The sequence below is a fragment of the Dromaius novaehollandiae genome, unplaced genomic scaffold (assembly GCF_036370855.1).
Source record: "Dromaius novaehollandiae isolate bDroNov1 unplaced genomic scaffold, bDroNov1.hap1 HAP1_SCAFFOLD_48, whole genome shotgun sequence".
Taxonomy (NCBI): domain Eukaryota; kingdom Metazoa; phylum Chordata; class Aves; order Casuariiformes; family Dromaiidae; genus Dromaius; species Dromaius novaehollandiae.
In genome coordinates, this window is record NW_026991436.1 from 858,324 (window position 1) to 882,325 (window position 24,002).

Consider the following 24,002-nt stretch of genomic DNA (forward strand, 5'->3'; position numbering starts at 1 on the left):
TATATTCAGGACTGTGTTTCTACATCTCCTTCAAAATACTTTCAAAAACATATTAAGTCTGCTGACAGAGATGGTTCCAGTGTGTAGCATCTAGGTCACCATTTCAAGTGTCCCCAGGCTGACAGAAGGCCAAAACTATCAATCTGTTACTCTGTGATATGATAATGACCATTCGCACTTCACAGATACAACATGTCTAAACTGGGCCTGTCCTTTCTATCTCCTTCCATTCCTTCTATCGCCTTTCTGTATGCTTTTCTGTCTTTCTGCTCCCTTAGGTGTTCAATTTCTTTCTAGTCCCTGCATTGTGTATCATTCTCTTCTACTCCCCGTCATTCCCATCTATTCAGAACTATTCCTCATAATTTCTTTCTATTCCTAGCTATTCCTTACTATACCCCCTTCTATTCTGCATCTATTCCCTGCAATTTCCTATTATTCCATCTGTTCCCCATCATTTCTACTCCCTAATTTCCCCCATCATTCCCATCTATTCCCAGTATATTCCCTATCATTCTCTATTTCCCATTATTTCCTTCTCTTCCCACGTATTCTCCACCATTGCCTTCCATCTGTAGCAAGAATGTGCACATGGGCTGTATAGTTATCATTAGCCAGTGAACTTTTAACTGTGTTATTTTGGTGCATCCCTTGCAGCCAAGGACGCCCCTGTTTTGCATAACTGGTCACCAGATGGTCTGGCAGGGTTCCTATGCTTGGAGATGGTGTCCAAGAGAAGCTGCTCCAACAAAACAGTTCAAACAGCCCATCATAACATTTTTTAAGAACAAAAGCTTTCCATTAATTTTAAATAATCATTTTCTTCAATGTCAGTTTTCTTTTTTCTTTTTTCTTTTTCTTTTTTTTTTTTTTGTTCATGTAAACAAAAGTGAGGAACTAGAACTCCAGAAAACAGGAAGAGTTTTGAAGAGGAAGATATGGATGGCAGCTGTTAACAGTCACAATTCAGCAGTGAAGACTCAACACCTCACTCACCCAAGCTCTAACTACTGAGTTGCTCAGATGTTCAAAAGCAAAAGGGAAGGACAATGCCATTTAAGCAGTAAGTGCTTCTGCCAGGCTCTATCTTTAGAAGCTCAGTCTTTCATTTTGGTTTCAAGAAAATAAATAGCATGACTTGAAATACACACATCAAGGATTCTTTCATCTGTCAGTAGTTCCAGAATGGATTAACCATTGAAAACAATTTGACTAAGGAACACCTTGTGAGCAAAGACATTTTCACTGGAAGGTATGTATATATTGATTTCATTAGTCAAACAAGCTCAAATGCCTCATTGGTCTAGGAGTTTTATCAGATATCTGATCCTTTCATATTTTAGGAAAATTCCTAATCTTTTCTCAAGTCAAATCTTTTAACATAAATAAGCAATATATTGCCATTAAAGTGGTAAAATCTCTGCTGTCTGTGGGTTGGGCTATAATTTATCAGATCTGACCTGTGCCCTTCAGCTTTATTTGCTGCTTCTGCAGCATCTATCAAGGCACATTCTGCTCCGAACATGTTTTTTTATTATCACTTCATTATTCTTCTCTATCACTTTGAGGATGATGCAAAAATTAAGCTGAGTGGAGTAGCTGCTACTTTGTCTCCATTCCAGTGTCCTGCTTTGACTGGCCCATGATGGTTGCTTAGAGAAGTCAGCATGCCTGTCAGGGTGCAGGACAGTCAGCAACACACTGTGTGCTTAAAGACAGAGTCTGACCGAACTCAAGCTGGTTGGTTACCCTTCTGTGGCATGCACCGTGCCGTTTTTCCAGAAGCCTCTACCATTCCCCCAGATCATTTTTATTGTTTTCTAGTGGTTCCGATTCACAGTCTTCAGGACTTCCCTTTCTAAGTCTGTTCCCATTTCCATCCCAAACATATGAAAAAATAGTAGTAAAAACAGAGTGTTCTGTATACACGTGTTGCAGTTCTCATACATCAAATGCTGTAAAAGCAGAAGTGTGTAAGTGGGTGAAAGGTAGCTTCCAGAAAAGAGTGAAACTCAAAAGCTTTAATTATATGCAGGAGTGTAACAAAACTTTATGAAAGGAACAGGAAGAAGAAAAAGCACTTGATTAAGGTGCAAGGGAAATCTCCCGTTATTAAGAACAGTTTCATTTATTCCCATATAATCTGGGAAGTACACCACTGATATCTTATCTTGGGAAAACCGCTAGAAGATGTTTAGAACCCATACGGATAAGCATGTATGCTTCATATAAATCATCTCCAGTTGGACAGGCCTCACTCCCTTCACAGGTTTTACAAGTACCCAGATTTAAAAGACCCATCCTGGACCGACTTTTTAGTGGCTGGACAGCCACTAAAAGACAGATCAGCCTCAGAATGGCAGCAGTTCCTTATTTATCTTCACATTTCAGATTCCTCATTGTGGCTCATATGCGAGCATCTCATATGGTGACAGCACTTTAATTTCTTGTATAAATCCACTATGCCAGTCTTCTACTGCTGTGTAGTGTGTGCATGTGTATAACGTGTATAATGTCCTTTTTTTTGTCAATGACAAATGCTGCAGTTTACCTGAACCACAGTAGGGTGGTATCAATGATTCAATGCACAAAGGTCAGAAATCTCGTAGATTTCTATTCTAATATGCAGATAGAGGTAAAGTTTGTACTGAAAGCCCCGTTCCTCCTAGCTTGTTAGATGTATTGAGGTTCTTCAGCTTGGAAAGTTGTATATTTATGATTTCAGTAATGAACATTAGTCTTCAGGAGCATCTTCCTTTTGTTCTGTGCTCACCTGAAAGATTCTTCTCTCTTGAAACTGACTGTAATGACACATTAGTAGCTCTCTTAAAGCTGATGGTTTTACAGACACAGCTATTCAAGGGAATAACTGAATTTTTTTTGTTTAAATTGTAACCAAAACACATTTTACTGAGCCATTACAAGGAAGACATTCCAGCTCAGTAAAACATGCACAAACAACTGTACACACATACTAGTGACTGTCAGACCTACCCAGCAATCCCGAACACTCATGCCTATGCCGCTCCTTCCAGGATTTCCTTCTGCAAGCTTCACTGCAAGTGAAGATTTCATGGCAATGAATGCAAGATGTCAGCTGAACACCAACAGAACGTCCGCACTGATAGCAGTATTTAAAAAACGGTGTCCTAGAACAAAGGCAGTTATAAAAAAAAAGCACAATATTGTTTGTTTGAAGTTTTTTCTTAGTCTGACAACGTTTGTTCATCACAGTAAAATTATATCAAAATGGCTCACAATATAGAAATATAAATGTCGTAATATTCACGGATAAAGAAACAGGAGACCCTGCAGCTTATCCTAGGAGTATTTGGGGACCGGGCTGCACACCAGCCCCTAGAAAAGTCAAACGTCCTAGTGAGGAACACTCCCAAGCCTTTACCAAATCAACATCTGCATCCTAGTGCATGGTGTGCTTCAGTTTGCTCGTAACAACCGAGTCTGGAGGTATTCACTTTCAAACTGGCAGGCAGGGCAGACAATATGCGGCCAGAAATAAAGCCAAGCAGGCAGACTTAAAAAAACTGACAGAACCTACTGGAATATTGCAGAGGCAAACAGGGCTACAGCCAGGTCCCTGCAACACAGCAAAGCTGGAAGAAGCAGCAAAGAGTGCTTAGGCAAAGATTTTCAGTGGGACTGGGAAGTAGAATGTTACTAAGTGCAAATTGGCCTATGTACCTATATCCTTTTCAGAGCATTTAAGAATCCCTTACAGCACCGATTTCCCTAATGTGGTCTGAGCCAAATTGTTCTGCACTTATGAAATTTGACCACAACATAAAGCCAAAGGTGATTTCATGCAATAGATTCATTCATGTGTTAGTATAATTTTAAAGAGCTAAGAGGCATCAGAGGCAACACTGGATGCATTACACTTAACACCAAATCAGATTTTATAGCATTCTAGTCATGTGACATGGATTCCATTAAATGCCTTGCTAAGGGAGGTAGCAGGCAATGACCCAGACAACTCCTGTCAGTATCCAGTCAAAGCACAGCCACAGTCCAACAGAGGTCTTTACAAAAACAATTCATCCAACTTGAATTGGAAACTGCAGCAACTTTTCTGCAGAGTCCCCAGAAGAGAAAAAGACCAAGGATCAGTTCCCTGAGAGTAACAAATGTTCTATGAGAGGATAGCTACAGTGTGGGCACAGTGGTAGTCAGCAGAGGATAAGCCACAGCTAAATAGGAACAATGATATCAAGGAACTCCAGTTACTGTACAGATAAGCTGGTAAATTGTTCCCATCCTTCCATGGAGCCAAGAACAGAGGGTGGCAAACAAGGAGCTTGGGTAGAATCAGGCCTTTGCAGGGAAAGAGTTTCAGGAGAGAGTGGCAGGATCCCTGAAATAATAAGTTGTCTACCAGTTGCTGTCTCCTTTGGCTGTAAATGTAAAGGCCTGTCCAATTACAAATCATAACCTTGCATATTTGCCTAGGGCTGTATGTTGAGAACATGATACAAGTCTTGCACTTGGAAGTTTATGTGAAATTCCCATTCTTGGGCTATAGTGACCAGACAGGCAGCTGTTGAAACTAATTGAGAAAACAAAACTTGCACAATTCTGGCAAAGGAAATGGCTAGCAATTTTCACTGAGATCTCATCTCTGCCTGCAAGTCATCCCTAACATCTATTTGTAAAACGTTTGTGTGCTGCTTTAACCTTCCAGATTTCATTTTAGTTCTTGGTTTACATTCTTCCGGCTATTTCTGCATCTTATGCTACTGTTGATCCATTTTGGTTCAGCAGAAATACTACCTCACAACTTATGCCCGCGAAAAGTGCCTCAGTTCCTGACCATGATTCAAATTCTCACTTGATTCAAATACTGAGACAAAGTTCAGGATGATGAGAGTGCCTTGCTCAGAAGAAACTGATGACAGAGTACAGTATCCTTGAGCCAACTATTTCCTCCGTAACTCAAACCGCTGAGAATGCTACAATTCCAAGACTAATGTTCAAACTCTAGAAGTCTTTCCTGATTTAGAGACCAGAAATGCAAGCCACAAAACTTGTCTGTGTCCATTTCTTAGTATTTGTAAGCTACCCTAAGCCACTGATGTCATGAATTAGCTTAAGATACCAGGCCACACTGCTTATCACGAGAAGACTGAATATTATGCAGACTCTCCTGGCAGAGTCTGAAGCTGAAAAGGAATGATGTGATCAGAACAGAGGAAGAAGCTGTCTGTAGCTGACAAGACTGGACACACTAAAGAGGAAACAATTAGAAAAGAAAAAACATGGTAGGGTGACATTAAGCCTGGTGAGGAAAAAACAGGACATAATATTTTTGGCTAAGAACAGTCAACACTTGCATGCAGTGTCTTCCACCTACCTCACTTCTTTCGCATGATGGCTCCCCGATTTCTTCTTTGAAGCAGATGTACGAATATTTGAATCCACTACACCAACATAAAGAAGGGGGGAAAAAAAATCAGCATTCCTACTTAGGATCTGAGAATTAGAATACTAGTCACAAGACACCTTTCCTTAAAACTCTGCTTAGCCACAGGACAGTTGTTGATCAACTGGGCAAACATAATCAATATGATGATGTGTATCAGACACACTAAAACAACATCCTTCTTGAAAGTAAGATTATGAAAAATGTGAGACATAATAGTTCTAGGTAACATTGCCTTCTACTCCTCATTTGGATATTTTTCACAGTGAATATATGAAACATTTTTCAGATTATAGTGGTATTGGGAGATCTAGAGTCTAAGCCTGGCTTCACCATGTATTTGAGCACTACTCAGGAAGTCATTCAAATGACCTTAATTTACATATTTATTGTCACCACTCTAGGAGTAGAAGAGCATTAATACAGTGGGAATCCCAGGAAAGGACCTGGGAGCAAGTTACCACGGGGAATGGACATATGCTAGCTGTCCACAGTCACCATTGAATGCACACTGCTACCTGCACCAAATACAAAGCAATTCAAAGGTCCATCTGTGAAAGAGGAACAAGCTCACTCAATTACTCCATAACACGTGGTAACAGATCTTGTATAGGAATTCACGAGGAAGCAGTGCATAGGCACTAAGCCTATATTCAAAATTTCCTTCACAGTGACTTGTTCATTCTCTTTAACGTTTGTAGAACCCCTACATCTCCTCACTGCTTATGTAGGACTGGTTTTGAGAAAGAGCTATCCTTTCAGACAACAATACTGGAACTAATAACAGTAAATTTCCTCTCCACACCAGGCAGTGCCACCCTTAAGCTTGAACTAACATTTCTTGGATCTTCGCAGCTCTTCCTGATTCCATTCTTTCTCTTTCAGGATGACACGCTCACGGAGCTTCCCAGTAATGTGTTCCATCAGTGATTGCCGTTTTTGAAAAATCTCCCGCTCAGATGCTGTCAGTACATCGTATGGTGTGTGAGCAATTCTCCTATCCTGCAACACACCAGGAGTTAATACGCTAATGTATGGGAGAACAAATCTAACAAGTAAGTGTTTCAAGTCAAACCAGTCTAAAAGCACAGTATCATCCCTGCTTAATCCTGGCACAGGAGATGTCCATATTAAACAGTCTAGTTGTTCCGATTATCTGTTCAGTGAGTGCTCAACAAGTTAACTAAAACAATTTTTCTTCAAGGGAGAAGCTGCCGTCATTTTGCAGGGCTCTCCTCCTCTCCCAGCACTTCTGGGAACACAGGAAAGCTTCCTGAAAATGGAAAGACTGCTAGAGGGCACTGTTTGGCCACTATTAAGTTTCTCTGTTTCCCACACTGCTCCCTATTAGTGCCAGCAAGGAGCATATTAAACCCAAGATGCAAAAGCCTAAGGCAGACCAGAGCAAGACAGGAAAGAAGTAAGATACCTGGAGAATGATGACCAAGGCTGGCCAGTGATTACAACTGCTAATTGTTTAAATTGCATTTCCTATTTGAGGATCAGTTGCGATTGCAAGCCAAAGAATAACAATTTTACTATCTACACGGAACACTGCAGCGGGATGCAGAAAACCACATTAGCTCCAAGTAGGCTGCTCTGCCAGTGAGATGCAGTGATGGATCCCACAGTCACAGGACTGTAGTAGCAATGAGCTGTACCCCACCTTAGGACTGGAGGTACCATGTTGCACTTTCTCAAGTAGCTTGAATGTGGCTGCTCTACTGCAAGGTGCCCAAGACTCACCATTACTTTTGTTCTTTTCAGAACATCTACTGTTTATGTCCCAGAGGCAAGCAATCTGCAGTATAACTTGGCTTTCCTTCCCATCCCTGCAGTTTCCTAGTTTAATATATTAAGTAATTCTCTATCTATTTTTTGCATTATTCAACAAATGATTCTCTCAAGAACCAAACCACTTAATCTCTGACGCTGCTAAGAAACAAAGATTCTTTGTCATGTAAACTTTCTTATTCACAATAAAGCTACCAAAAAAAATTACTTATATGACCCAAAGGCAGATTCATTTCTAATTAGAAACTGTTACAGCATCGCAGACCATTTCAAAATTTTTTTTAAACAAATACATCCCCCGCCCCCCCCCCCCAAAAAAAAAAAACTGGGCAGAAAATTCTTAGTTATACTTCATAGGAAGATTCTTTTTATAAGGGGTTAAATAATGATTAAGGATGACTTTAATAAGTGGTTAACCCTTTATTTTGAAGTTTGACTGATCAGTAATTTATTATCATAGCTTATAACATACCTAAATTTATTATCTACTATACATATATATATCTCATAACAGCTTTTCCTGTTTTGATTGTAGCCTCATGGAAACGCACGTTACTTCCGTTTTTAATGGCTGGATGTAGAATTACAGCTAACTCTTTACAAACCAATTATGAACAGAATCTTACTATAAAATGTGACAACAAGGATTGCCTTCACAGGCAAAACTACTAGAGGTATTCAGTCTTCGGGTGGTTATAAGTTTGGCAGCAAATGAAATGAGTCTCAAGACAAATGAAGGGAAAAGTAAATTTTCAGTGAAAGCTTCTGAAGAAGGCCCTAGACAAATCCTAAGGACACAAGAGGCTGTTTGTTCTGATGAATGCAAAGAACACGGTATCTTCAGTTACGGGAACTGAAGTCATACCTGCAAATATTCAAAATAGGCATAGTCGACAGCTGTTCCCACTGCTTTTTGCTGTCCTTCCCTAAGAGTAACTGGTGCAAGGATATCCGCGCCAGCTTCAAGCAGCTTATCAACCTGAAAAAAGAAAGCAAAACATTTGACATCCAGCTTTCTAACTATACTGTGTCCATGCCACAGTTAGAGACAGGGCTGAATATCAGAGCTTAACCTCGATTTGTGTGGCTACTCTGTGTACCAAATTGTGCATTTCTTCTGCCACTGGAGAGCCGTTGATGGACTGTTAAATCTACATGTGTTTTGTAAATAAAACCTCCTTGGAGGCATTTGCTATTTGTTTCTGGATATCTCACAACCTAATCTTGCAGCAACAGATGAAGCACGGACAACTAGTGACGCGGGGTAGAACAGAACCCGGCTGGAGAAATCACCTCCTCTCCTAGTGCTCCTCAACTGCAGTTTTCCTCCCCTCCATTCTCAATGAGGTCAGCTCTGTGCTTTATGGGACGAGGGAAAAATGTCCAGTTTTCACAAGGCCAAATGCTTCCATTGAGCTCATCATAGGTGAGAAAGTGCACTTTATCAACTACTTTATATAGCACAATCAAATGCAATGCATCTTTCTTCATGTGGATGCCAGCTGTGTTTACAAACAAGGTAACAGTCAGATCTGACAGGGCCATGGGCAACCCCCCATCTGCTTTAAATGCAGTGTTTCCGCTTCTACACAAGGAGGTTGCCATCACCTTCACTCAAACATGAAAACGAATTTCCTTACAAAACCTCTATTCCTTAGGAGACAAACAAATAGCATTGGGAAGAGACACAAATGAATTGTTCTGCAAAAAAAAAAAAAAAAAAAAATCAGCTTGCCCATTAAAGAGAAATGGAACTCAACACACCTGATAAAAATTACTGCTTTTCCTGAAGTTAAAAACAACAAAAAAAAACCCACATTTCTCTCACCAAAGCAATCCTCTGTGCTTTTGTTCTCTTCTGTTCATATGTGGTACTGACAGCTGTACAGAGGGCACTTCTTACTGCTCTGCTTAATGGCAGATTTGGATCAGCCCCATGTTTGAGGAGTTCGACCACTGCCTGCAAATGCAACAGATAATTGCTGGAGATGCATTTTGACAGTTCCACAGCAGAAAAGCGATACCCCAGCCAGACCAAGATGCTATAGGGTAGGTTTCATAAAATATACTAAAACCACCTATGTTTTACCATAAAGATAAGGATTAGAGAGGTTGAACATTTATGGTCTATTAGATCATCACTCCATTGAATGTTAGCCTCTGAGAGGGGCAGGAGAAGCAGTAGAATGTGTTGGATATGGGACTTTCCATTCCGTGGGAAGTCCTGAAATTTCATCTTTTCTGTACAAACAAATCAAAGATGCAGTAAACTCCTTTTTCCAGAAAAATACCTAAATTGTCTTTTAAAAGAAACAAAGATAACATAAGGAAAAATGTTCTGGTTCAAACATTTGATACAGAATCTCTTTTCTACTGTATTTGGCTGCATCCATTTCTACTGTATCTACTTCCGCAGTCCATCCTGTAGCTCCCTATTATATTGTATCCAGATGATTGATAACTTTCTACTGAAATAAATATAGCTAGAAAGTAACAATACACAGTAGATCTTTTCCATTATGATCTACCATTAATCCTAACACACAGTATAAAACTTGCAGTGACAGAACAAGAGGTAAAATTTTGATTTCATCAGTAACACTGAAAGTGGCTTCCCCTTGCTTTGTTCACATCTGCATTTCCAAGACAATGCCTGACTGAATTATTAGCGTGCTTTTACACAGGAGAAAGTAACCCGAGAAACAGAAATTAGACCCAAACCCTGCCCCTATCAGCTTATTACCTGAACCACTAGGCTACACAGTCACGCTTGCTCCCTTCCAATTGTTCTTCCCCTGGCCTTGTGCTGGCTGGTTGCCTGCACAACGGCTGAGCTTAGTGGGCAGCCTGGGTGCAACTCTTACCCCCTCACTCTCCTCCCTTGTTTTCCACAAAGAAGATGAACCAGGAGCCTGGAGCTGTATTCCAAGAGGAGCAGAGCACTGCAGACACACCACTTTGTCACCATTACCTGTTTTGCTTGTACACTTTCTCTCGCAGCATGCTGGCTGCTGTGGACCCACTCTTAAGGGCCTTGTCTGAGCAGAAGGCAGGCCATTCCCTGCTCAGGGAAGGTAGGTGCTGACTTCACATATTGCACTCTACTGTGTGAGCTGTAAGCCTCCTCTGTGGAGTGCTGAGCCCCGTAATGCCCAGATCCTTTCCAAGTGTGATCACTGATCTTTTCCTAGAAAAGCATACTCCTTACCCTCAAAGAGCTACATTTTTTTTCTCATATCCAGAAGCAAAGTGTTTTAACATTTGGCTGGGATGATTTGAGTGGGGAGGTAGCCTGTAAGAGAACTGCATGTTCTTGTGATTCATAAAAATGGATACTCTTCTCTGAATGCTATACCCTTCTGAATCTTACCAAATATTTCTAGCTATCACTGTCATACTACAGGGCTCCTCTAGTTCAGCTCATGCAACATCCACAGGTTTGAAAGAAAAGCAAATTTAGTACTTTCTCTGGGAATGAATTATGGCAAACATAACTAGTTACCCAAGTCTGCCTGTCATCAGAGAAGGCAGAGACAAATGGAGGAGTACAACACGCGTAAAGAGGAACTCAAAGATGCTCACCAAATCATTCCCACTGGCGATTGCTAAGGAAAGTGGTGAATGGCCACTCCACAGTGTGTTTGGATTTGCCTTATGCATTAAAAGGAGGCGGATAACATCTCTGGCATGCTGTGTAGGCAGGTGCAGAAAAAGGTGGAATTAGATCATAATAATGTGAACTTTTAAATATAATATATATGTAACAATAATGAACAAAATGAGCAGCATAAAACACGTCCAAGCCTTTCACCTAAGCTATGATCCTATAGCAAAAATATACCTCCATTTTCTCATGGCTAAGAACCCCAAGCATGGTAGTGTTATGCATAAACCTCTCCATCAGATTACCAAATCTCATTAACCCTGCTGCCAAAGGGTATACGTAAGCTTGCCTCTGAAGAAGTACATCTCCTCTCTCAAAAACCTCTCCTTCCTCCAAGTGCACACCTCGTAAATCTGCTAGAAGAATGTTACTACGGTAAAAACCCAAATGCTCAAAGGTTAGCACATGAGAAAACTCAGACTGTCCAGCTTCAAATTGGCCTCGTGAATAGTAAAACTTAATGGCCAAGTCACTAATGGAAACTTAAGCAGAGGAATTTCCTGTGTTAAACAGAATTCTAAAGACTTAAGAAATATTTTTTTCTCAAGTGCTAATGGGTTTTTAATCAGTACAACACTAATAATTCACAAGGTAAGGAGTTTATCCTGGGAATTCAATCAGCTCCTTACAGAGGGATGAAAAGTATTCATTCCCCAGATATGTCATTTGGGGAGTTTAGCTTATAAGTACTCTCTATGAGCAGAACCTCGGATGCCATGCTCTTACCTCACAGTTATCCTCTCTTTCGCATGCAATATGCAATGCACTCCTTCCACCTTCTTCTGGAACAGGACCAAAATAGGAGGAGAAGTACCCTTTTGGTGGTCCTGCTTCATTCTTCAGGTGCACAGTGACACCACGGGACAACTGGGTTTCTCTGGTTTGAGGCAGAGGAACCTAAGTGAAATTATGTGAACATTTGTAACATAGCTCAGAGACATACAGAAGAAAATAAACTGCTTGGTCACCCATTGCTCTGGATGTCAATCATGGACGAGACTTGTTCAGCCTCACCAAAACAATGGCCACCCTTTTTCTACTTCCTTCTTTACATTCAGATTCCATCTGCCTAAATCATCTTCAGCACTGCACATTAAGAAATTTGATTCCACTGGAGGAATCCAGGGAAGGAAAATTTTACAGACAGAATTTAATAACTTTTACTGGGCCAAATGATACAGTGAGGGGTGGGAAGAAAGAAGCAAGCTATCAGGCAAAAAGGGTCTTCACTCAAGTTCATTCACATGTCATTCATTTAAGGTGCATGAATATAGGCTTACCAGACCAATATAAAAAAATAAAAAATGGTATGTCAGAAAGTAATATAGCCTGCACTGCATCTGGGCATTTTATAACTGCATACTGTTTGCAAATAGGTACCAAGTCATCCTGATTGCTACTAAAGGAGAAAGTACTGCAATACAAACTGAAGAAGCTATCTAAACCTCCCTGGACTGCAAACAGACATTCACCTTAGCCACTGTCATGACAAGACAAATCTTATCTTTCCTGTTACACAAGCCAACTCATTTTTCAAGTGACTAGGACCTGATGGGATGTCAGGGAGCCCATCAATGTCATTGCAAGGTCACTCAATTATCTTTGAAATGTCATGGCAACCAGGTGAGGTTCCTGAGGACTGGAAGAAAGCAAATGTCACTCCTATATTCGGGAAGGGCAAGAAGGAGGATCTGCAGAATTACAAGTACGTCAGCCTCATTTCAATCCCTGGGAAGGTGATGAAGCACATCCTCTGAGAAGCCATTTCCAAAAATACTAAGGAAAAGAAAGTGAATGGGAGTCGTCAGCTTGGATTTACAAAGGGGAAATCGAGCCTGAACAACTTGATAGCCTTCTACAAGGAGATGACCAGTTTGGTGAAAGATGGGAGAGCAGTGGATGTCATTTACCTTGATGTCAGTAAGGCTGTCAAAACTTTTTCCCACAACGTCTGCATAGACAAGCTCCTAAAGTATGGCTTACATAAATGGACAGTGAGGACTGAAAACTAGCTGAACTACCGGATTCAAAGGGTTATGATCAGTGGCATGAAGTTCAGCCGAGGGCCAGTCACCAGTGGTGCACCTACAGGGGTCAATACAAGGACAATACTGGTTAAGTTGTTTACTACTGTTTACTAATTGACCTGGATGAAGGGATAGAGTGCACCCTCAGCAAGTTTGCTGATGATCCCAAACTGGGAGGAGTGGCTGATACACCAGAGGGCTGCACTGCCATTCAGAGGGACCTCGAGAGACTGGACAGATGGGCAGAGGGGAACCTCATGAAGTTCAACAAAGGGAAGTGCAGAGTCCTGCCCCTGGGAAGGAATAACCCCAGGCACCAGTATATGCTGGGGGCTGACCTACTGGAAAGTAGCTCTGCAGAAAAGGACCTGGGGGTCCTGGTGGACAAGCTGAACATGACCAGTAACGTGCCTTTGCAGCAAAGCAGGCCAACAGCATCGTGGGCAGCATTAGAAAGAGCATTGCCAGCAGGCCAATGGAGGTGATCCTTCCCCTCTGTTCAGCCCAGGTCAGACCACATCTGTGTGTCTAGTTCTGGACTCCCCTGGAGCAAGTCCAGCAAAGGACCACAAAGAGGATTAAGGAACTGGAGCATCTCTCGTGCAAGGAGAGGCTGAGAGATCTGGGATTGTTTAGCCTTGAGAAGAGAAGGCTCGGGGGATCTTATCAATGTGTATAAATACCTGATGGGAGGGAGTAAACAAGCTGGAGCCTTACTCTTCTCAGTGGCACCCAGTGGCAGGACAAGAAGCAATGGGCAGGAATTGAAAGACAGGAAATTCCACTTGAACATAATAAAAATCTTTTTTCCCTGTGAGGGTGATCAAACACGGGAAGAGGTTGCCCAGAGAGGCCATGGAGTCTCCATTCCTGGAGATATTCAAAGCCCAACTGGACAAGGTCCTGAGCAACTTGCTCTCATTGACCCTCCTTTGAGCTGGGGTTTTGGACCAGACGATCTTCAGAAGTCCCTTCCAAACTCTCAACTGTTTTGTAATTCTGTGAAATGATTTAAGTACTATAACGTAAAGTAATTCCTCAGGTAACAAATGCCAAAAAGAGCACTTTTCGCTGGTATAACTCCATCACAAGTAGACAATTATCATAAAAAATGGCAACCCTAACCAAAAAGTTCTGTACTACCAAAAAAGTTTACTGCAGAGCTATCTTTCTGTAACTCTGGGGGCACAGTGAATGCTGCAGGAATCCAGCAGAAAGAGTCTGTGTTCAAGGAAAACAAAACAAAACAAAAACAAGTAGGCAGGCTCCATGGAGATGAAACAAGCAGGTCCCATCATGTGTCTGTTTCTGACAGTGGTCCTATGTTCACTGCTCTCATTATACCTTCAGGCATTTATACTAGACTGCCCACAAGAGACTTTTAACCTCTGCCTTAAACGAGGCATGACAGCAAAAATGTTCTGGGGCATCAAAACACATGGATGTGTTTACTGTAACCCAATAATACAGACCTCCAGTGGCTTTTTTTTTTTTTTTTTACTTTTTTTCTTTTCTAAAGGACCATAGTTATTCCAATAGGATGCAAAAATTTCACGGAAATCAAGCAGGCAGGAAGCTCAACTCCCTGCTTATGTATTGTGCAGCCTTCAAGAGCTGCAAGAAGCTGAGCTCACAAAGCAACATACCTGGTCTGGACCATATACCTCATTTCCATCTTCTGCCCTTGCATCAAGATCTGGTGCAGAATGCAGGAGGTACTGTGTTATCTGGACTCCTTCCTCCCCAGGAATAGATACAGCTATGTGGAGAGGGGTTAGACCCCCAAACTGAAAAAAGAAACATAGCATTAAGACTCCTGTTTATCGCAACTTAAAACAGTACCAAATATTTTCAACAGAATAATCCCAGCTTCTTCTTCCCACATACTGTGTCTCACTTTCAGCCACCATGAACCTACAAACTGAGTTACGGGACAGTGGAAAGCTCAAGGTACCAGATACACAACGTACCAAAATCACAACAGCTGTTACCAATTTGAGGAGCAGCTTCACAAGCATTCCCCAGTCATGCATGGGCTTGGCAACAAGAAAACATAATGAGGAAGGAAAACTCAGGGAATAAGGAGCTTTGAGTTCTTTCTATAAAATAGTTCTTTGAACAGGATAATCACTTTAAACAGCTTTTTGTCCGTTCTAAACCTGGTTCTTACTTGCAGATTTTACAGCAGGACACAGAAGCTGCTGCACTCATCTAGAATCCTACATCATTATCAATTATAATGCAATAAAACCTTGGATGGAAGCCGCACATCAGTCCTGGCTCCCCTTTCTAAGAGGAGTTTCACTGCTTCTGCATCTGCAGCTTTAACGGCAAGGAAGAGAAGGGGTGCTGGTATCCAGCATGCATTGGGATCTGCACCTCGGTGAAGCAGCAGCTGGATTGTTGCCCATCTCTTCTGCTGTCTAAAGTTGACATGGAAAATACCAGAATCACTCATTAGCATCTTGCAAAAAACCTCTAAATGATGGTGAACTAAGATGACTCCCAGGTGCAGACATTAAAAATGGCATTTGGCAGAGACAAGACTTCATTCTTTAGAGCAGTGTCACAACAACTGCCGTGCTCCACCCAGGCAACAATATTATTACCTGAAGAGGATATCTCACCCCTCCAAACTAAAAAGGCAGCACTTAAAAGCAGTTCCTTCGGGTTGCATGGGAATGGATAGGCAAAGTAAGGTTCCCTGCATCTCCACTATTCACTCATGTGTCACTTCTAAACGTTTAGTGTGAGACTTGTTTAATGACAGAAACAGACTGACTCCTCCTTCCTGTCATCTAAGACTGTTTGGAAGGTTCTTTCCTCTATCGTACTTCATTCATCCATCCCAAGAAAACAGAGATACTTTTTCTGTGTTTCCCTTAACCAAAGCTGGAACAAGAGCTATGCTGGACTAGGACAGTGTATTTCAGCAGGCTGATGATTCCATCTGTATTTCCATGGAGGCAAAATACACATGCACACCCCTAAAAAAGAAACCTAACACCATCAAAAAAAGCAAACAGTCCTTGGATACCACCCAGAAACTCTACCACATAGTGATCTGGGCAGAGGCTCCTCTTTTCTCACATGGCATTAACTCATTTTTACTCACAAGCCCTACATTCAGTGCATCTTTATATTCCAATGAAAAACATGCAACGCACACACAATATTCATGAGAGAAGCAAGGGAGGTGGCAAGATGTGCCACAAAAGCCAAATGCAAGGGATGAAGGGCAAGAAGGCCAACAGGGAATTTTCATTGTGGGAATTCTAAGACGTCAAAGTGACCTACGCTGGCATAAAACCCAACACAAAAATTTCATCATCTTTGGGGACTGCTCTGGAGGCAAAACAAAAGGCAAGATGTGGCCCTTTGGGGGATCCATAAAAGCAAGACAAAAAGACTACATTTCAGGCCACGCGGCTAAACAGACACCTGTAGAAAACAACCAGCACGGTCAAATGTAGTCAAAACTTCAAAGAGTAAGCTGAATATATTCTTATCTTTCCTCATATCCACACTACACTGCAGGTGTGCATAGCAGACCGTGACAAGCTGCAAAGTATGCAATCAGGAAAGCTTGTCTTGTTCAAGCATGAGGTCCTTAGCTTGAACTACACTTTCCAGCTTCACTCTTCACACTCTGCCAACCTGAATTATAACAGAGCATATAAACGAGTGGCTTCTACTGATATGAACACAAGATTTCTATAGTTAAGCAAACAAAAATATACTGACATCTGACTAGCTTTTCCTGCAATAGCTGCACCCTTCTGTGAAATATGTGAAATACTAATTGTTGCCTTCTATGTTCAAAGAGACTTAGGAGACTCTGTCTCCCATTCATAGGGCATAAGTGAGACTTACTCTGAGATTACGCCTTCAGACACATTAGCTGTTTCTGACGGTTCTGATTGTTCTTTCTGCTTGAAGATTAAAAAAATAAAAGAAAGTAGTTACAAAAATGAAAAACCACACTTTCAATGGGTGAGTCAGCATATTCAGTCATCAGAACAATAATACAAGTAATAACAGTAATACAAGAGCATGTAATAATAATGGAATTCAGTTAACAACAGATAGGGAAATCATTTAGAAGTAATTTCTAACTGTTTTTTTTAAAAATAAACCAAATAACTGAACATTTTCTTGCTCAATTTCCTTTGTGAGTAAAACATGCTTACAAGACTCTTACAGATTTTCAACCTGCATTATTTTGCACGAGAATGTAGAACTAGGACCTCCAAGACCACTGTTTCCAAATCTTCTGGATTCGTATTCAACTCAGAGGAAAAGAGAAAGCAAAGCACATTTTTCTTTCTGAATCTTAGAGACCGTGACAGAAACAAATCCTGTTTATTTCTAATTTCCTTTTCTCACTCCAAAATGAGAAGTAATAGTTTCACACTGATTTTCTGTGAATCTCTGAGCATCTGCTTTATATACATCTCTCTCTCTCTCTTTCTTTCCTTCCCACAGAAGTCTTGCAACTTTGGTAACGGGCCACCACTTAAACATACTCTTGGAACTTGAACAGGTATTTTACAGCAACCAAAAACTATTCTGTAGTTCATTTCCAACAAGTTTCTTGAGGGCATTTAGACCTGTGTAGCCTCTTCTGAAAGCCTCAGCAACATCCTTACATTTCTACCACACAGTCCCTACCTGCCTAGGCCCCTCTTTGATTCCTTCTATCTTCTCAGACTGTTTGGAGATTCCTGACCCTCTGCTTCACCCTTGTTTTCATCTCCTTCCCCACTGCATGGTTTGTACTCTTACAAAATATGTATCATGCTCCTCCACAGGACAATTTAAAGCAGGTACTTCTCTTTTTGGCAGGAGGAAGCCTAGGGTCATGAGTCTTCCTTTGTAAACACTCCCTAAGGGTCAAGAGACTCCTCTGACAGTTGAATTGCTTCTTGCTTGACACTTCAACCATGCCAGCAGGACTCTGTGCTATCGGAACCACCTAAATCCTCTTGTCCTGCTTGGATGCTTTCGTAATTCCCACCAGTTGCCCACTGCATCTTCACTGTCTTAAATACCTAGCAGACGTGGCCTCACATCTGTGCTATTAATACAGTGCCCTATTTCAACTGCAGAGTAAGCTTGTTTCTGCACTGGAGCTTGGTCATTTGAAGTAGGACTTAGTAGTGTAAGAGCAGAGAATACTCTGCATCCTCAGAGTGCAAGATGCACAAAAGTTCTGGCTTTTTCCTAGGGAGTCAACACAGTAAAGTAATTCCGAAAAGTAAACTTACAGCTTGAGATGAGAATATATCATGATTCTGACATTTTAGATTAGAAATAAACCAACCTTGCAGCTGTGCAGGTTCCTCTCAGCAATATTACCCTTAAAAGATTCTGCTGGATAATACAGAATAAAGCACATGGAGAGAGCAGATAATCCTTCATCACTACACTTATTCACATCAGCTCCACTATCGAGAAGAAGATTGACAATATCGTTGTGGGAAGTAACCTGTAGAGGAGAAAATGCTTCAGGATGTTGTTTTATTTTGTAAACATCTGTACTTGCACATACACTCACGCACTTGCAGATTTCTACATGGAAAGAATAGGCAGCACAGTTTGAAAGTAGTGACAGCCAACACTGTTGAACTAATTCAGGTTTATATTTGCACACAATAAAAACGCGATACTGAACCATGTCTTACGGGGTTCAGAATGTGTATCTTGGAGCATCCTCAAGTACATCCCTGACCTTCCTCTCTTTTTTATAGCAATTTCTACCAGCTTTCACAGGAACTCAGTGAGGATTCACACACAGAAAGAAATATAGCGCCCTAAATTATTATCTAAATTTTGCTGGACTTTACAATGAATGCCAGCTATTCAGGTAGCTGAAAAGGGCACAAAGAAAAGGGGAGGTCATCCTCCCCTACAGCAAGTCATGCATGCACAGTTTCTAACCACCACCCCTTGCCAGCAAAAACAAAATAACCCTGTCTGAATGTGATTACGACTGGACAAGAAAAAAACAGTAATAAGGACAGGGTCATACCCAAGAACGCAGATCTAGTCCACTGCATAATCACAAACGGAAAACAAACTTGACAGCTAAAATAATCTCTAATGTTTACTGAAGTGCTTCTTTTTGTAGATTATTATTTACTGTGGGGTTTGGCATGATACCATTCATTACAGATATTCCTCATGCCACACCTGCTCTTTTGTTGTTTACTGAACATTCCCTTCACACTTACTATGTAATGGAACAAGAGAAAAATCTAATCCAGGCTACTACACCAGGAATTTCTCATCATATGGTAAAGAGTCATTCTCAGAGTCTTACAGCGGCAGCAGCAAGTGCTGTGTATCCATGTTTGTCTGCTACGTCCGGATGAGCAAGCTCATCCCTCAGAATCGTATAGACCCCATCAAAGCCTCCTTTTGCCGCTTTCTGAATTAACTGCTCTGAGGCAAGTTCTTTGGGGCCTGGAGGCCCATAAGTACTGCGGACTCCACTGAGAATGAAGTTGACGTCTGAAGTAAACTCTGCTTCACAGCACCTAGCAAAGGAGAAAAAAGCACTGATGCATTTAAGCAGCTAGGTACTCTTAGGCCGCTAATGCAATTAAAGAAAAAACACATCAAGAGCAAAACATGCTGCTGGGTAAGATGCAAAAATATGAACAGCTATCATTTTAAGAACTATTTCAGATAGTATAAGTTTGCTTAAATTACAGGCAGAAAGGCAAACTAGTCTAGGGGCTGCTGGCAGCAGCACACAGATTTTGGCTACAGAAGAGTTCATAAATGTCCAGCCATCCAACACCTATAAAATTAGAAAGCAAAATCTAACTGCCAAGTGTTTCTACAAACAGAATATTTAGCATGCACATTCATATCTGTTTAGTATCTGATTTATATAACCAGCTTTAGCTATGGCTATAAAATACACACATGTGGCACGTGTTCCCAGCAACAAAGCAAACCAAAACATACTCTGCCTGCCCAAAGAACATCTCCATGTACAAGTATCAAGCTACATATAAACCTAAGGCTCAGTGGGCAGTTACAAGTAGCTGCAGACTTGCTGCAGCATGTTTTCTATAGCCTTGAAGTAGAATAAGAGTTAAGACAACCACAGAAAGGTACCATTGGTATCGCAAATTGTTTGTTTCATTTAAAAAAAATCCTCATTGGCAACCTGTCATCTCAAGACTATAAAAAAACTTTTGGAGAGCAGCTGCAATCATGCAACTTATATTTGAAAATAATAGATATGATTTATAAAAATCCATACATAAAAAACAAATGATCAACAGCTACCTGTGCTTATAAACACGCATCTGCATTCTGACCAGTAAGGGGGTTACTTTGCAACAGGCCAAGGTTCTTCCTCAGGCAGCTTGGAGGTATTCTGAAAATATGAAGCATCACACTCTTTCGGAAAGGTGCAAGTCAAAGTAAGATGATCTGTGTTATGGGAATAGGCAAAAACTCCTTCAGGCAAAATATTCTTGTCATCAAAGGGGAGACGTTTATAGCTACGGAGAAATGGGTCCCCCTCAACAGAAATATACGTCCTTTGAGAACTGGCATCAACATATCTGAAGTGTTCTGGATGATCCGAGACAGAAAAATAACCAGGTACTTCAGTACACAGTTTAATTAGATGATTCCTCAGCCACAAGCCAACATCCTGACAGCCATCTGGATAGCTCTCAATTCCCGGTCCAAATCGCTCATCAGATTTGTACAGCCCCTTAAGAAACGAGTAAGCTCGTTAGCATCAATCAGAGATCAAACAAGTTATACAATTAAAGTCTGGTTTCTATCTCAACTGTTCTGCCTGCGTCTTATTGGTCCACTTCTTATTGGCAGAGTAATAACTGCTGAAGCCATTCTGTACTACAAAGCCTTCACAGTCAGTTTGATTCATTTAATGACAAACACATTAACTTTTCCAGTACAAGAACAGTGGAAGGCCCTAAATTTAACTACATTGGGATGTTATGTTTAGATGAAATTTCACGTAGATTTTAGCCTGAGCAGGATTCTGTTTTATACTATTCTGTATCCAGCTTTGCATTCATTAGCCACACTGCTACTTTTTAGACCAGGATAGATTTTCAGTAATGTTTTCCAAATCAGAAGAAACACTTCTGACACACAACTGCACAGGCGTAGAGTATGGGAAAGGTAGCGCAGTTCCCAACTATTTCTTTTCTTACCATGGTCATTAACTTCAGGACAACATGGTAATTAACCTCAGGACAACCTTGCAAGCATGACAACACATGTTTTTATTTCATGCCAACAGAAGAGTCTCAGACACAAATACAGCACTACAAGACAGGAGTTTTAGCCTCCTTAGAAAACCATCCTAGTTTGATATGACACTATATTAAGCAATGCATGAGCACCGCTTCCAAATTCAAGCAGGCTGATGCATCTCCGGTGTTTCTGGATCACACACACGGCTCAAGGCATATTCACACAAGGCTATCACAACCTCAGAACAGCTATTTGGAACACAAATTAACTGCTTCACTCATTGAACTGTTTAGCTATGGAGATAAAGAACCAGGAAAAAGCACTATGACTGGCAAGAATAAAATTTCAAGTTTGATTATAACCTGAGGGTGTTCTATTTTTCCCTTAGTTTCAGATTATACATGATCTATTCAAATTAAAGTTCTCCGAAATCCATAATTAGTGCCACATTATCAACATTCAGCAAGAATGTTATGTTCTTGTTGGCCAACTTAATGCAAAGGCTGTATGTTGTTTTGTTATATCTTTTGGATTATCTGATGAAGCACTGTTTCCTGTTGCAGAGATACCCATGTATCAGTATGAGGGGAGGGCTGCCCTACGCTGGGCACTTTTCAGATACACCTTCTTCTTCTTTGAAAACAAAGAATTATAAACTCTTAGAAAACAAGTTTTCTAGCTTCTACTAGTAGCAGCAGGCCTGGAAATGATACAAAAGAGACAACTAGCTATCTCGATACTCCAGAATGCTCTTTGTCTCCACAGTTTCTTCAAATGCAGTATTTTTCAGTTTCATATTGCTGGCTTCTTAATATGCCTGTTGAGAGTACTGACTAGCTAATGAGTTCTTCATCTAGCAAGGGGAGTAAATACCGAAGACTTCTACATTAGAAACTGGAAAAAGAAACTCTTCCAGGCATCAGATTTTCAGTTCTAGACAGACAGTATCACATTATCTCCTTCAATATTTCCCTAAGCAAAAGTTGTGTACAGTAGAAGTTGAGTAGTTCAAGAGAGCAATCTAGCTTACTGGAGACTGAGGCATGACACTTTTGCTCTAAACAACCCAAACACTAATGGAGCTGCCTGAAAAAAAAAAAAAAACACTCAAATTTTCCTGTACTCATGCTGACTTTGAAAGGCAGGGAAATCATGGTAACAGCACAACATTTTTCCAGTTACCTGAAATTTTCTGCCGTCCTTCCATTCCCGAGTCCCATAGCCTTCTACGTGGCTGAGATAAAATGCTCCAATGAATTTGGAACCATCAGGCCAGTAGCATATCCCTTTCCCATGGCGATGGTCCATGTAGAACTGTCCCGTGTATCTCTGTAATCCACCACAAAGAGAAGGGACAGTAAGAATGATACCGTTCAGAGGACAGAAATAAGTGAATTTTTAATTGCCTCCTTAATGCAACAGAGCAGCACTAACAAGGTGCAGGAAACTGAGGATGAAACTGTTATACAGTTAAGAAAGACTAGGCAAAATCTCATCTTCACTGTAGTCACTGTCTTCAAAACTCCACCAAGATTTTACCAGTTGCCACAGCAGCTCTTCCATCATGTAGCAATCATGATGGAAGATCATACTATTTTAGCAGATGTGTCTCAGTGTTCATATCGTTGATATGCTGCCAAATGATGCAGGCTAAACCAAGACCTATCAAAGTGTTCAACACCTCTCACAAAGACCTGTATCCCAATAAACATTTGGTTGGGAAATTTTGCATCCGATAAAACAGGGCATTCAGCATAGCCATGAAAACACTTATTTTGCTAAAAAACAAGCAGCCGAATACATAAAACCCAGTAAAACCAAACAAAAAACACCTAGCTAACATGCTTATAAATCATTTTTTTCAATACAGAAGGAAAGAACCTCCACACATAGAGAATATTCCTACTTCCAAATGACAAAACTCTGCTTGGAGAAAGAGCTATCGCTCAAATGACTCTCGGCAACGGCATCACGGCAGCCATCTGCTTACCCTGAGCGTGAGGGCAGACCAAGTCCTTCGAAGCAGGGGGGCAAAAGCACGTTATCTGGGAACTTGTGTCCCGATTTGCATTTTAGCAGCAAATATATTATTAACCTGAACACAGAGCAACAGAATGCCCCCAAAGGGCAGCAAGGGCCAGCGCGCTGGCCGAGCAGGTGCTCGGATGTTGCAGGGCAGCTGGGAAAGCGCTCGCTTTACTAAGAAATAAGGCGAAACCGCCTAGTTTGCCCCAAACCCAGAGGCGAGAGGAGAGATGCAAGCCTGGGAAAAACCCGCATTTCAGAGACCCACCTCCTTGCCAAATGGACCGGTGGGGAACACGAAGGCAGAAAGCCCTGCACGGCGCGCTCCCACCGCCTGGCCCGGCTCCCCGGCCCGGCCCAGGCCGGGGGGCGGCGGCGGGGGGCCCCGCTTGCAGCCGGTTGCGCCAGGCAGGGCGCTCCCCGACGGCGGCTCCCCGCGGCCCGCGCACCTCGCCGCCCCCAGGCCCGCTGCCGTCGCCGGGCGCTGCCGCCTCCTCTGCGCCGCCCTCGGCCGCCGCCTGACTGGAAACCCGCTCGGCACCGGCCTCCATGGCGGCGGCCCCCGCCGACGGCTCCGCAGCGGCCGCGCTCCGCCTCGGCGGCGCCCGCGTTGCCGTGGAGACGGTAGCGGGGCGAGGGAGGCGGGGCCGCCGCCGGGCCCCGGCAGCGCCTCCGCAGCGGCCCGGAGGCCCCGGAGCGTCTGCAGCGAAGGCCTGAGGAGGAAAGGCCCGGAGAGTCCTCGCTTCGTGCAGCCTGGGGTGCCTTCTCCTCGCTTACAGTCTGCAGGGGGCCGAAGCTGCTCCGC

The 24,002-nt window shown here is 41.9% G+C and overlaps 1 protein-coding gene across 1 annotated transcript; it reads right to left on the reverse strand.

Moving 5' to 3' along the window:
• Nucleotides 1-874: 874 nt before the first annotated feature.
• On the reverse strand, nt 875-23,748 carry LOC135326501 (ankyrin repeat and MYND domain-containing protein 1-like). Its single transcript, XM_064504343.1, has 13 exons — nt 23,647-23,748; nt 22,355-22,501; nt 18,246-18,410; nt 15,174-15,437; nt 14,569-14,709; nt 11,622-11,792; nt 10,814-10,921; nt 9,060-9,191; nt 8,097-8,210; nt 6,274-6,439; nt 5,369-5,435; nt 2,995-3,149; nt 875-2,801 (listed from the first exon to the last, which is right to left on the reverse strand). Exons 1-13 carry the CDS (start codon nt 23,746-23,748, stop codon nt 2,770-2,772), a joined length of 1,764 nt encoding a protein of 587 aa, XP_064360413.1. The 3' UTR covers nt 875-2,769.
• Between the last annotated feature and the right edge of the window lie 254 nt (nt 23,749-24,002).

What these genes read in the sequence shown, in the direction of transcription:
- LOC135326501 (XM_064504343.1), bottom strand. Translation starts at nt 23,748, where the DNA reads ATGGAGGCCGGTGCCGAGCGGGTTTCCAGTCAGGCGGCGGCCGAGGGC. An exon ending in ATGTGCGGCTTCCATCCAAG is followed by an intron (nt 14,710 to 15,173) that starts GTTTTATTGCAT and finishes TTCTTTTTTCAG; the next exon opens with TTTGGGGGTCTAACCCCTCT. An exon ending in TCGCCAGTGGGAATGATTTG is followed by an intron (nt 9,192 to 10,813) that starts GTGAGCATCTTT and finishes TTGCATTTGCAG; the next exon opens with GCAGTGGTCGAACTCCTCAA.